This window comes from Oncorhynchus tshawytscha, linkage group LG03 (assembly GCF_018296145.1).
Source record: "Oncorhynchus tshawytscha isolate Ot180627B linkage group LG03, Otsh_v2.0, whole genome shotgun sequence".
Classification (NCBI taxonomy): Eukaryota; Metazoa; Chordata; class Actinopteri; order Salmoniformes; family Salmonidae; genus Oncorhynchus; species Oncorhynchus tshawytscha.
Window position 1 is genome coordinate 6,462,261 of NC_056431.1, and position 14,441 is coordinate 6,476,701.

General features: G+C 44.0%; 1 protein-coding gene across 4 annotated transcripts in view; it reads left to right on the forward strand.

Annotated features, from left to right (window-relative positions):
- The window catches only part of LOC112249065 (tumor necrosis factor receptor superfamily member 1A), a 12,965-nt gene extending 697 nt beyond the window's left edge, over window positions 1–12,268 (forward strand). The window contains exons 2-10 of one of the 4 annotated variants that reach the window (XM_024418693.2): window positions 154–267; window positions 589–712; window positions 3,726–3,851; window positions 4,042–4,194; window positions 4,356–4,437; window positions 4,935–4,993; window positions 5,198–5,379; window positions 5,687–5,798; window positions 11,073–12,268. In XM_024418693.2, coding sequence (XP_024274461.1) covers window positions 202–267; window positions 589–712; window positions 3,726–3,851; window positions 4,042–4,194; window positions 4,356–4,437; window positions 4,935–4,993; window positions 5,198–5,379; window positions 5,687–5,798; window positions 11,073–11,362 — 1,194 coding nt within the window. In that variant the 5' untranslated portion in view covers window positions 154–201 and the 3' untranslated portion in view covers window positions 11,363–12,268. The remainder of the gene's footprint in view (window positions 1–153; window positions 268–588; window positions 713–3,725; window positions 3,852–4,041; window positions 4,195–4,355; window positions 4,438–4,934; window positions 4,994–5,197; window positions 5,380–5,686; window positions 5,799–11,072) is intronic. The other 3 variants (XM_024418695.2, XM_024418696.2, XM_024418697.2) reach the window with 3 other exon arrangements.
- Window positions 12,269–14,441: the final 2,173 nt, after the last annotated feature.

The following is a 14,441-nucleotide window of genomic DNA, read 5'->3' on the forward strand; positions in this document are numbered from 1 at the left end:
TGGTAGTAAAAAGTTATTTTTGAACTTAATACTGATTCATATTGACAACATTTTCTTTGCACTAGAAGAAAGGTAAGTCTAGTAGGCCTAATTTGTGAAAGCATTATGAAGAGAGTTTTGTCACACGTTTTACCCCATCTCTCCTTTCTGCAGGTGTTGTTCTTTTAAAGATGGTGTTAGTGAGAAGAGTGGTGTGAAAGAATGGATGTCTTGAGAGGGAAATGGAAGGAAAAATGCATTCTGAACGTTTGCGCTCTGCTCGTAGTGGTAAGAAACTTTAACATGAACAGATGCATAATGCAGAGTCCTTTACCAATAACATAATGCCCCATCTAGTCGTAATTATTTCTCATCAATACATCAATCAATCAACCCCCACCAACTCATCAACTATCAAATTTGTCAATTATGCACACCATTCAATTCAGTGTTAATACATTATTAAATCAGTAAATCAATTAGTCAATCATTTCAGGAATAGGCCTATACAGTGTCCTGTCAATCAGTTATAAAATATTTTCAGTAATTACATATGACTGGTATTTGATTGGATCTGTTCTATAACAACAATGTAATGTAATGTTGCAGTGCTGGTCAGTAGACCCCTCCCTCTCGGCACCACCACCTCCTGATAGGACCCGGGAGTTGCAATGCCTTGAGGGGAGTCATTACCGCACTGCTAACGGGACATGCTGTCGAAAGTGCCATGAAGGTAGGCCTTCTGTACTGTACTATATTACACTGCACTTATACAACTGGGCCTTTCCATTCCCGAGTGTAACGTGGCTGTAACTTATACTTTTCCATACATTCCATTCCATCCATATGCATTAAGGGAAACAGTGCCACTGTTCGCCCCAGAACGAGGGTAACTATATGTCCCGGATTGTGCCGGACAGTCCCTCATTTTTTCCCACAACCAAATAATCATGTCCCTTATTTTATCAACAAATTAAAACACTACTAATTCAGAAAAAAGGTTTGTTTGTCCCGTATTTCATTGACTTCATATTATTTGATGAGAATTGACATTCCAACCTGTCTCTTGCAGTCATGTTGCCCTTATGGCAATATACTAAACTCAGCAAAAAAAGAAACGTCCTCTCACTGTCTTGCCAAGATAACGTGTTTATTTGTGTTTATTTAAACTTAACATGTGTTGAATCTTATGTTCATAGAAATTTTACAACTGAGACATAAACTGAACAAGTTCCACAGATGTGACTAACAGAAATGGAATAATGTGTCCCTGAACAAAGGGGGGTCAAAATCAAAAGTAACAGTCAGTATCTGGTGTGGCCACCAGCTGCATTAAGTACTGCAGTGCATCTCCTCATGGACTGCACCAGATTTGCCAGTTCTTGCTGTGAGATGTTACCCCACTCTTCCACCAAGGCACCTGCAAGTTCCCGGACATTTCTGGGGGGAATGGCCCTTGCCCTCACCCTCCGATCCAACAGGTCCCAGACGTGCTCAATGGGATTGAGATCCAGGCCCTTCCCTGGCCATGGCAGAACACTGACATTCCTGTCTTGCAGGAATGAGCAGAACAAGCCGTATGGCTGGTGGCATTGCCATGCTGGAGGGTCATGTCAGGATGAGCCTGCAGGAAGGGCACTACATGAGGGAGGAGGATGTCTTCCCTGTAACGCACAGCATTGAGATTGCCTGCAATGACAACCATCTCAGTCCGATGATGCTGTGACACACCGCCCCAGACCATGATGGACTCTCCACCTCCAAATCGATCCCGCTCCAGAGTACAGAGCTCAGTGTAACGCTCATTCCTTCAACGATAAACGCGAATCCGACCATCACCCCTGGTGAGACAAAACCGCGACTCGTCAGTGAAGAGCACCTTTTGCCAGTCCTGTCTGGTCCAGCGACAGTGGGTTTGTGCCCATAGGTGACGTTGTTGCCGGTGATGTCTGATGAGGACCTGCCTTACAACATGCCTACAAGCCCTCAGTCCAGCCTCTCTCAGCCTATTGCGGACAGTCTGAGCATTGATGGAGGGATTGTGTGTTCCTGGTGTAACTTGGGCAGTTTCCGTTGCCATCCTGTAACTGTCCCACAGGTGTGATGTGTGGATGTACCGATCGTGTGCAGGTGTTGTTACACGTGGTCTGCCACTGCGAGGACGATCAGCTGTCCGTCCTGTCTCCCTGTAGCGCTGTCTTAGGCGTCTCGCCGTACGGACATTGCAATTTATTGCCCTGGCCACATCTGCAGTCCTCATGCCTCCTTGCAGCATGCCTAAGGCACGTTCACGCAGATGAGCAGGGACCCTGGGCATCTTTCTTTTGGTGTTTTTCAGAGTCAGTAGAAAGTTTTCATAACTATGACCTTAATTGCCTACTGTCTGTAAGCCGTTCCACAAGTGCATGTTCATTAATTGTTTATCGTTCATTGAACATTGAGCATGGGAAACAGTGTTTAAACCCTTTACAATGAAGATCTGTGAAGTTATTTGGATTTTTACGAATTATCTTTCAAATACAGGGTCCTGAAAAAGGGATGTTTCTTTTTTGTTTATATCTTAAGGATGTGGTGCTGGTGATGTTAAAGGGGAAATCTACAGCAGCTGCCTCAACTTAATTAATGATATGTACCCAGTGATTTTTGATGAATATACTGTAACTAGAAATGCCCCATGAGCTTAGTTCAACTGTCGTACCCAATCAGAACCCAAAATAAAGCTTGTTTTACTCCAATGTTTGTAAACAAAGTAAATCTAAACAAACTTTGTATAGTCTCAAAACATGGTTAAAACTATAATTTTGATATCATGGATGGTCAGTCCTTGCATAGCTCTGTCTATGAATTTGAGAGTGGTTACATTTCTCCAGCCCCATCCCTCAACTTGTTTATGATTTCTTATTGTTTCAACTGCTGATGGATGCTTTTAACACTTCTCCAATGTTGTTGAGATCTGATATTCTGCGCAGCTCAAGAAGAAACGTAGGCCAATGTCATATCGTCAACCAATCACATTATCCAAATATTTTCGGGGCTAAATTCCAGCTAAACTTGGAGAGGACAGTTAACTACTGGTATTTACAAAAAGCGTGCATCTAACGAAGAGCTAGAAAGTAAGTAAACAGCTGTATTGGACTGAAAGATATAAGGTCATTTCATCAAACTCTCCATGCTCATTAGTTGCTCATTAGTTGCTCATTAGTTGCTCATTCAACATATTTGATGCTACTTCACTCAATTCTGTTTTAAAAGTCTCTTTTCTTTTCCGCTGAGAGGAACCAGAAATGTTTCATTGGCCAAATATTCCCAGATTTCCATACAAAACAGCCACATAAGTGATCTCTTGTTTCTGGATCACCAAATTTTGCACAAGGCAAAGGAGAATGCTAGGTGTGCTTCAATTGGCTCGTTCAGTGCAGTGGGGGAGATGTGTGCCTCTGCAGAGGTGTCAGAGGGAAAAACAATGTTGTTTGCAGTAACTTCTTTGTTGTTGTAATATCCTAAATGGATGTGGCAGTTTCACCAGTTAAGGATTCCAGCTTTAAACAAAAACCTTATTTCAAGATGATACTCTTCTTGTCTTACCTGTCATCTGTCACACTATAGGCCTCACGTACTGTTGACTATATTTGTCACTCTCTAACCTAGTTTTAGCTCTGTATTACCAGGTTTTACAGTAAATAAATATGCTGGATTGTGTTGCCCCCCCCACCTAAGATGCCTTGTGTATGCCTTGTGTTCTCCAGGGTTTAAGTTGAAGGAAGACTGCACTAAAGAGGGTGAGAGCAAATGTGAACCCTGTAAAGAGGGCAGGACATACCTAGAGAGGAGTAACTATGCCAAGAACTGCCTCCGTTGTACACGCTGTGATGGTACTATACATTTATTTAGAAAAACGTACAATTTACAATAACATGCCATTTTTTTACAAAATCCATTTAAAAAAATGTCATCACTATAGATGGTCTCAGTATGGTATGATATGATAACAAATGGCTTCTCTCTCTGCCCCCTCCGCATTCTCTTTCTCTCTGTTCTTGGCTGTGTTGTTCCATACACCAGTAGACAATGAGGAAGAGGTGTCGCCATGCAAGAAGAGTAGTAACACAGTGTGTCGCTGCATTGAAGGCTTCTACAAAAAGAGAATAGACTCAGTAACACGGGAGTGCCTCCGTTGCAAGACATGTGGACCTGGAGAGAGAGAAACGCAACCATGTGAGTTTGTCTTCATAATGTTTCACGTTTTTCCACCCAACCTGGTATTTACTTATGGATTACACAGTATAATGGTTATTACATAGTAAGGACAACCCTTTTTTTGTTTTGTTGTACTATTTGTTTGTGTGTGTACTGAGTGTACATACTGTTGTTGACAGGTACTCCAGAGAGCGATACAGTGTGTGAATGTAAGGACTTCCGAAACAAGAAAAACAACAGGAACTGTCTTCCATGCCAAAAGTAAGTACTGGCTTGTCTGTTAAAACTCTTGGGTTTGTCTGCTTTATGAACATTCTGCATGTAAATGGGAAGTTTAATAGAAACTGTCTGCAACGTTGTGCAACAAACTTCTTTCCGTGGGTGAGTTAGAAAGGCAGAAGTATTTTGCCATGTCAGCTGTTTTGTGGTCACACCAACCCTGGTCCTGGAGACCTACAGTCTGTTGCTATGTAAGGTTGGAGAAGGTCATCATCTCCAGGCTTTAGTTCCCGCCCAGCACTAACACACCTGATTCACCCTAATTTACTGCTCATCAAGACCTTAGGCAGTGCTGACCACTGATAAAGCGCTGGTCTCTTTCAGTGTTCTGTCTTTCCGGAGGGGGGTATGCTGCAACAGGCCTGAATGGTTCTTCTGTAGAGCTGTTCATCACATGACTCAATACTAATCATTTCCTCTTCACAAACGGGCCACTTCCTCTTCAATAACACAATTTCCTCTGTGTATCTTCTCTCCAGTTGTAGATCAGCTGACTGTCAGCAGGAGTGTGCTTCAGGCACAGATCCCACTCCCAAACGTGAGTTTCTGATACTTTGTGGCTGGGTTCTGGCTAGAAACATAGTTTGTTTATTTGGTGGGTTACAAGATACTTTGAAACTTTTTTTTGTTATGCTTAAATATATTGGAATTAGACTGTTTCAGTAGTGGCTGTTTCACATTTGCCGTAAGGGCTGCAGCATGTATTCATCCTCTCACTCTGCATGTCTGCCCCTCTTTCCAGCTAAAGACACTGGATGGGGTGTTTGGTCTCACTACCTGTTGGCTGCGTTCGGCTGTGTTTGTGTGGTGCTGCTGGTGGTGATGGGGATCATGGGCATACTAGTGGTCCGACGGAAACTGAAGGGGTCAAGCTCCTTTCTCTCTGCTGAGATCACCTCTCAGGGCTCCGAGAAGTCTACTCGGGTGAGACACATCTCTGACCTCTCACCTTTGACCCCTGACATCTCGTATTTCACCTCTGACCTGACTGGACAAACCCAATCTGATAAAAACCTTTAAAGGGTTTTATTGGAGAAAAAATAGATACCATTTCAACTACTGTTTTGAACACTCAAGAGCATTTATAGACTGTTTGCACCATAGTGATGGGAGGAAACCAATAGGATTTCCTTTATTGATTGTGTTGTGGTCCCCGGGTTTAGGATGTACTGGGATCGGATGCAGTTCTATATAGTAGAATTCTGATGTTTTCCATTTTCTGTGATTGTAGAGGCTGATCCAAGAGGCCTCGGAGAACGTTCTCAACCAGAGTATTCCAGTGTGTGAGCGTGAACAGGAGCTCCTCAGCAAGCTACCGGACTGTGTCCCCAAGGAGATCAAGAGTAAGTGTGTGCATGCGAACGTGTCTGGGTGCACATGTTTCCCTATCTTATCCGGACTAGAATGTCCTGACGAGTCATCAGAATGTTCTGACAAGGTAGGACAACAAGAACAATTCTGAAAAGGTGAGGATTTTAAAGGTTAGGGCTAGGAGTTAGGGTTGGGTTCAAATCAAATCAAATCCAATTTCAAATCAAATTTTATTTGTCACATACACATGGTTAGCAGATGTTAATGCGAGTGTAGCGAAATGCTTGTGCTTCTAGTTCTGACAATGCAGTAATAATCCAACAAGTAATCTAACTAACAATTTTTAAAAAAAACTACTGTCTTATACACAGTGTAAGGGGATAAAGAATATGTACATAAAGATATATGAATGAGTGATGGTACAGAGCAGCTTAGGCAAGATACAGTAGATGGTATCGAGTACAGTATATACATATGAGATGAGTATGTAAACAAAGTGGCATAGTTAAAGTGGCTAGTGATACATGTATTACATAAGGATGCAGTAGATGATATAGAGTACAGTATATACGTATACATATGAGATGAATAATGTAGGGTATGTAAACATTATATTAGGTAGCATTGTTTAAAGTGGCTAGTGATATATTTTACATTTCCCATCAATTCCCATTATTAAAGTGGCTGGAGTTGAGTCAGTGTGTTGGCAGCAGCCACTCGATGTTAGTGGTGGCTGTTTAACAGTCTGATGGCCTTGAGATAGAAGCTGTTTTTCAGTCTCTCGGTCCCAGCTTTGATGCACCTGTACTGACCTCGCCTTCTGGATGATAGCGGGGTGAACAGGCAGTGGCTCGGGTGGTTTTGTCCTTGATGATCTTTATGGCCTTCCTGTAACATCGGGTGGTGTAGGTGTCCTGGAGGGCAGGTAGTTTGCCCCCGGTGATGCGTTGTGCAGACCTCACTACCCTCTGGAGAGCCTTACGGTTGTGGGCGGAGCAGTTGCAGTACCAGGCGGTGATACAGCCCGCCAGGATGCTCTCGATTGTGCATCTGTAGAAGTTTGTGAGTGCTTTTGGTGACAAGCCGAATTTCTTCAGCCTCCTGAGGTTGAAGAGGCGCTGCTGCGCCTTCTTCACGATGCTGTCTGTGTGAGTGGACCAATTCAGTTTGTCTGTGATGTGTATGCCGAGGAACTTAAAACTTACTACCCTCTCCACTACTGTTCCATCGATGTGGATAGGGGTGTTCCCTCTGCTGTTTCCTGAAGTCCACAATCATCTCCTTAGTTTTGTTGACGTTGAGTGTGAGGTTATTTTCCTGACACCACACTCCGAGGGCCCTCACCTCCTCCCTGTAGGCCGTCTCGTCGTTGTTGGTAATCAAGCCTACCACTGTTGTGTCGTCCGCAAACTTGATGATTGAGTTGGAGGCGTGCGTGGCCACGCAGTCGTGGGTGAACAGGGAGTACAGGAGAGGGCTCAGAACGCACCCTTGTGGGGCCCCAGTGTTGAGGATCAGCGGGGTGGAGATGTTGTTGCCTACCCTCACCACCTGGGGGCGGCCCGTCAGGAAGTCCAGTACCCAGCTGCACAGGGTGGGGTCGAGACCCAGGGTCTCGAGCTTGATGACGAGCTTGGAGGGTACTATGGTGTTGAATGCCGAGCTGTAGTCGATGAACAGCATTCTCACATAGGTATTCCTCTTGTCCAGATGGGTTAGGGCAGTGTGGTTGAGATTGCATCGTCTGTGGACCTATTTGGGCGGTAAGCAAATTGGAGTGGGTCTAGGGTGTCAGGTAGGGTGGAGGTGATATTGTCCTTGACTAGTCTCTCAAAGCACTTCATGATGACGGAAGTGAGTGCTACGGGGCACTCGTTTAGCTCAGGTAGTCGTTTAGCTCAGTTACCTTAGCTTTCTTGGGAACAGGAACAATGGTGGCCCTCTTGAAGCATGTGGGAACAGCAGACTGGTATAGGGATTGATTGAATATGTCCGTGAACACACCGGCCAGCTGGTCTGCGCATGCTCTGAGGGCGCGGCTGGGGATGCCGTCTGGGCCTGCAGCCTTGCGAGGGTTAACACGTTTAAATGTTTTACTCACCTCGGCTGCAGTGAAGGAGAGTCCGCATGTTTTCGTTGCAGGCCGTGTCAGTGGCACTGTATTGTCCTCAAAGCGGGCAAAAAAGTTATTTAGTCTGCCTGGGAGCAAGACATCCTGGTCCGTGACTGGGCTGGTTTCCTTCTTGTAGTCCGTGATTGACTGTAGACCCTGCCACATACCTCTTGCGTCTGAGCCGTTGAATTGAGATTCTACTTTGTCTCTATACTGACGCTTAGCTTGTTTGATAGCCTTGCGGAGGGAATAGCTGCACTGTTTGTATTTGGTCATGTTACCAGTCACCTTGCCCTGATTAAAAGCAGTGGTTCGCGCTTTCAGTTTCATGCGAACGCTGCCATCAATCCTCGGTTTCTGGTTAGGGAATGTTTTAATCGTTGCTATGGGAACGACATCTTCAATGCACGTTCTAATGAACTCGCACACCGAATCAGCGTATTCCTCAATGTTGTTATCTGACGCAATACGAAACATATCCCAGTCCACATGATGGAAGCAGTCTTGGAGTGTGGAATCAGCTTGGTCGGACCAGCGTTGGACAGACCTCAGCGTGGGAGCTTCTTGTTTTAGTTTCTGTCTGTAGGCAGGGATCAGCAAAATGGAGTCGTGGTCAGCTTTTCCGAAAGGAGGGCGGGGCAGGGCCTTATATGCCTCGCGGAAGTTAGAGTAACAATGATCCAAGGTTTTTTCAGCCCTAGTTGCGCAATCGATATGCTGATACAATTTAGGGAGTCTTGTTTTCAGATTAGCCTTGTTAAAATCCCCAGCTACAATGAATGCAGCCTCAGGATGTATAGATTCCAGTTTGCAAAGAGTCAAATACAGTTAGTTCAGAGCCATCGATGTGTCTGCTTGGGGGGGAATATATACGGCTGTGATTATAATCGAAGAGAATTCTCTTGGTAGATAATGCGGTCGACATTTGATTGTGAGGAATTCTAAATCAGGTGAACAGAAGGATTTGACTTCCTGTATATTTCTGTGATCACACCACGTCTCGTTAGCCATAAGGCATACGCCCCCGCCCCTCTTCTTACCAGAAAGATGTTTGTTTCTGTCGGCGCGATGCGTGGAGAAACCCGCTGGCTGCACCGCCTCCGATAGCGTCTCTCCAGTGAGCCATGTTTCCGTGAAGCAAAGAACGTTACAGTCTCTGATGTCCCTCTGGAATGCTACCCTTGCTCGGATTTCATCAACCTTGTTGTCAAGAGACTGGACATTGGCGAGAAGAATGCTAGGGAGTGGTGCACGATGTGCCCGTCTCCGGAGTCTGACCAGAAGACCGCCTCGTTTTCCTCTTTTACGGAGTCGTTTTTTTGGGTCACGGCTGGGATCCATTCCGTTGTCCTGGTTGAAAGGCAGAACACAGGATCCGCTTCGTGAAAATCCTATTCTTGGTCGTACTGATGGTGAGTTGACGCTGATCTTATATTCAGTAGTTCTTCTCGACTGTATGTAATGAAACCTAAGATGACCTGGGGTACTAATGTAAGAAATAACACGTAAAAAAAACAAAAAACTGCATAGTTTCCTAGGAACGCGAAGCGAGGCGGCCATCTCTGTCGGCACCGGAAGTTCTGTTAAGGTTAGGGTTAAGTTTTCTTGAATGGAAATACATTTTTACTTCCCCAAATGTTCTGAAAATTCACGAAAACCAAGCTTTGTGTGTTGAAATGTGAGTTTTTTTAGATACACTACATGGCCAAAAGTATATGGACACCTGCTTGTCAAACATCTCATTCCAAAATCATGGGCGTTAATATGGAGTTGCTCCCCCCTTTGCTGCTATAACAGCCTCCACTCTACTGGGAAGGCTTTCCACTAGATGTTGAAACATTGCTGCGGGAACTTGCTTCCGTTCAGCCACGAGCATTAGTGAGGTTGGGCACTGATGTTGGGCGATTAGGCCTGACTCAGTCGGCATTCCAATTCCTCCCAAAGGTGTTCGATGGGGTTGAGGTCAGAGCTCTGTGCAGACCTGTCAAGTTCTTCCACACCGATCTCAACAAACCATTTCTGTAAGGACCTCGCTTTGTGCAAGGGGGCATTGTCATGCATTGTGAAACGGGAAAGGGCTTTCCCAAACTGTTGCCACAAAGTTGGAAGCACAGAATCGTCTAGAATGTTGTTGTACACCGTAGTGTTAAGATTTCCTTTCACTGGAACTAAGGTGCCTAGCCAGAACCATGAAAAACAGTCCCAAACCATTATTCCTCCTCCACCAAACTTTACAGTTGGCACTATGCATTCGGGCAGGTAGCTTTTTCCTGGCATCCACCAAACCCAGATTTGTCCGTTGGACTGCCAGGTGGTGAAGCGTGATTCATGACTCCAGAGAACTCGTTTCCACTGCTCCAGAGTCCAATGGCGGTGAGCTTTACAAATCAAATCAAATGTTATTTGGCACTGTAGACCTTACAGTTAAATGCTTACTTACAAGCCTTTAACCAACAATGCTTTAAGAAGTTCTGAAAAATAAGTGTTAATAAAAAGTAAAAGTAACAAATAATTAAACTGCAGCAGTAAAATAACAATAGCAATATGTACAAGCAGGTAGAGTTAAAGTGACTATGCATAGATAATAAACAGAGAGTAGCAGCAGCGTAAAAGAGGGGTCTGAGTAGTCCTTTGATTAGCTGAGTCTTATGGCTTGGGGGTAGACGCTGTTAAGAAACCTTTTGGACCTAGACTTGGCACTCCGGTACCGCTTTCTGTGCGGTAGCAGAGAGAACAGTCTATGACTAGAGTGGCTGGAGTCTTTGACCATTTTTAGGGCCTTCCTCTGGCACCGCCTGGCATAGAGGTCCTGGATGGCAGGAAGCTTGGCCCCAGTGATGTACTGGGCCGTATGCACTGCCGTCTGTAGTGCCTTGCGGTCTGAGGCCGAGCAATTGCCATACCAGGCAGTGATGCAACCCTCAGGATCAATCAATCAAATTGTTGACCAGTTGACCTGGGCAGCTCTAGCGGGGCAGCTCTAGCAGGGCAGAAATGTTACGAACTGACTTGTTGGAAAGGTGGCATCCTATGGCGGTGCCACGTTGAAAGTCACTGAGCTCTTCAGTAAGGCCATTCTACTGCCAATGTTTGTCTATGGTGTCCACGTACTTTTAGCCATGTAGTGTATATTGAACTCTATTTTAATCTAACTCCCCTCCTATCACCTCTCTCTGTTCCTCTCTCCCTCCAGTCTCTGAGTTGATCTACTCGGTGTTGGACCAAGTCCCTCTGCGTCGTGTGAAGGAGCTGGTGCGTTCGCTGGGTGTGAGTGACATAGTGATAGAGAGGGCTGAGAATGACCACCTCCGTGACACTAAGGAAGCCCAGTACCAGATGCTGAGGGTCTGGGCTAAGGGAAGTGCTCAGGGAGGGGGAGGGGTGCTAGCACGCCCTCTACTGTACCACCTGCTGGATAAGCTGAGAGACATGGACCTGGGAGGGACTGCAGAGGAGCTGGAGACCAAGTATGGAGATCAGTAGAGGGAGAGCGATGCAGACTGTATAGACCAAGTATGGAGATCAGTAGAGGGAGAGAGAGAAGATCAGACACACAGACTCATCCCCTTGTCCCTGACCTCACTTGCGTAGACCTGAGCGAATAGGATTGGTACAGTGTAAGCAATATGGTAGTTGTTCCACCTGGTCCAGATCTGATAGACTAGGTGGAAGTGATGCCATGCTTTCACAATATTTCCTAATGGCAGTGAGCCTGATTATTGATTGCCAACTGTAACTTATACTGTTCTCATGTTTTTTTTGTTGCTCATTCAAACCAATGAGTGAGGAATCGTATGTTACAAAGCAGTTTTAGACAGTGTTGTTTGTAAAACAGGCAAACTTGTAATGTGTCACACACAGGTATGAGAACCACACTAAGAATTTAGTTAAATGTCATGTTTAGAGTAATACAGATTTAACACCCATCTATAGTATTACAGTTCTATATTACTGAGTATTAGGTGGCGACAGGTAGCCAGTAACTGAAAGGTTGCTGGTTCGAATCCCTGAGCTGATAACGTGATAAAAATCTGTCTGTGCCCTTGAACAAGACACTTAACCATAATTTCTCCTGTGAATCGCTCTGGATAAGGATGCCTAAAATGTAAATGTGAAATGTATTATTTACTGGTGTTGCAGTGTAGTACTCAAGTAAATATTTAGATAGGGAAGCTAAAAGCTATACAGATTCCTTCTGTCTCAATCTTGCATTAATCAACCACAAACATATCAAAAGATATTAGCATTATATGTCATATTTGAAGTCTTTGTATTGGTTTGTATATGGTTATTAATACTGCATAGGAGGATGTTGTATATTTGAATGGTTCTTTGATAAGTTGCTGCTTGGGCGTGAAGATAAAACTACTGTAGTTTTGCTGTCTTTTACTACTGTCTTGAAGTACATATTCTTGTTTTACAAAATAGGTTAGTTAGGTATGTATCAATCTGTCATATTTCTTCTCACTGTACCATATTCACTGTACTATTCAATCACACCCATCCAGGTTGTCTCTGCTATGGTTTTGGATCACCACAAGTGGTTGATTCTTATATCTGTACAGTAATAGTTGTGTCAGTACTGTTAGGGCACAGGCAGGTGTTCTGTAGGTGTTATCCCTGAGTTATTGACATTCCTTAAAGCCCCATCATCATGCCGCCATTGTTCAGGATCACTTAGTCAGAGGACACACCTGTCACTCTGCAGGGCTGGCTGATCTCTGGGAGACTAAACATGGAAACTAGGGATGGATAGAGTGGCAAGGAAAAGTATGTGAACCCTTTGGAATTACCTGGACCTCTGCATAAATTGGTCATACAATTTGATCTGATCTTCATCTGAGTCACAACAATAGACAAACTGATTAAACTAATAACACACTAACAATTATACGTTTTCATGTCTATTGAACACACCGTGTAAAAATGCACAGTGCAGGGTGGAAAAAGTATGTGAACACTTGGATTTAATAACTGGTTGACCCTCTTTGGCAGCAATAACCTCAACCAAACGTTTTCTGTAGTTGCGGATCAGACCTGCACAACGTTCGGGAGGAATTTTGGACCATTCCTATTTATTAAACTGTTTCAGTTCAGCAATATTCTTGGGATGTCTGGTGTGAACCGCTCTCTTGAGGTCATGCCACAGCACCTCAATCGGGTTGAGGTCAGGACTTTGACTGGGCCACTCCAGAAGGCTTATTTTCTTCTGTGGAAGCCATTATGTTGTTGATTTGTTTTGAGTTGTTGTCCTGTTGCATCACCTAACTTCTGTTGAGCTTCAATTGGCAGACAGCCTTACATTCTCCTGAAAAATGTCTTTATAAACTTGGGAATTAATTGTTCCGTCTGATAGCAAGCTGTCCAGGCCCTGAAGCGGCATAGCAGCCTCGACCATAGTTTACAGTTGGGATGAGGTTTTGATGTTGGTGTGCTGTGCCTTATTTCTCCACACATAATGTTGTGTGATCCTTCCAAACTACTCAACTTTAGTTTCATCTGTCCACAGAATATTTTGCCAGTAGCGCTGTGGAACATCCAGGTGCTCTTTTGCGAACTTCAAACGTGCAGCAATGGTTTTTGTTTGGACAGCAGTGGCTTTTCCTGTGGTGTCCTCCCATGAACACCATTCTTGTTTTCTGTTTTACGTATCGTAGACTCGTCAACAGAGATGTTAGCATGTTCCAGAGATTTCTGTAAGTCTTTAGCTGACAATAGGATTCTTCGTAACCTCATTGAGCATTCTGCACTGTGCTCTTGCAGTCGTCTATGCAGGACGGCCACTCATAGGGAGAGTAGAAACAGTGCTGAACTTTCTCCCTTTTTAGACAATTTTGTCTTACCGCGGACTGACGAACATCAAGGCTTTTAGCGATACTTTTGTAACCCTTTCCTGCTTTGCCTGGTGTCAACAATTCTTAATCTTGGGTCTTTTGTTCGAGGCATGGTTCACATCAGGCAATGCTTCTTGTGAATAGCAAACTCAAATTTTGTGAGTTTATTTTTTTATTAAAAAAAAAATATATATATATATATTTTAGAATGTTGCTTCCAATGTAATTGTCTGCATCATTTCCAATCCCCCATATTTTTTGGTAAATATATATATCCATACACGCATGCATACATATACACATACAGTGGGGCAAAAAAGTATTTAAGTCAGCCACCAATTGTGCAAGTTCTCCCACTTAAAAAGATGAGAGGCCTGTAATTTTCATCATAGGTACACTTCAACTATGACAGACAAAATGAGAAAAAAAATCCAGAAAATCACATTGTAGGATTTTTAATGAATTTATTTGCAAATTATGGTGGAAAATAAGTATTTGGTCAATGACCCTAACAAAAGTTTATTTGACAGAGGTCAAACATTTTCTGTAAGTCTTCACAAGGTTTTCACACACTTGCTGGTATTTTGGCCCATTCCTCCATGCAGATCTCCTCTAGAGCAGTGATGTTTTGGGGCTGTTGCTGGGCAACATGGACTTTCAACTCCCCCCAAAGATTTTCTATGGGGTTGAGATCTGGAGACTGGCTAGGCCACTCCAGGACCTTGAAA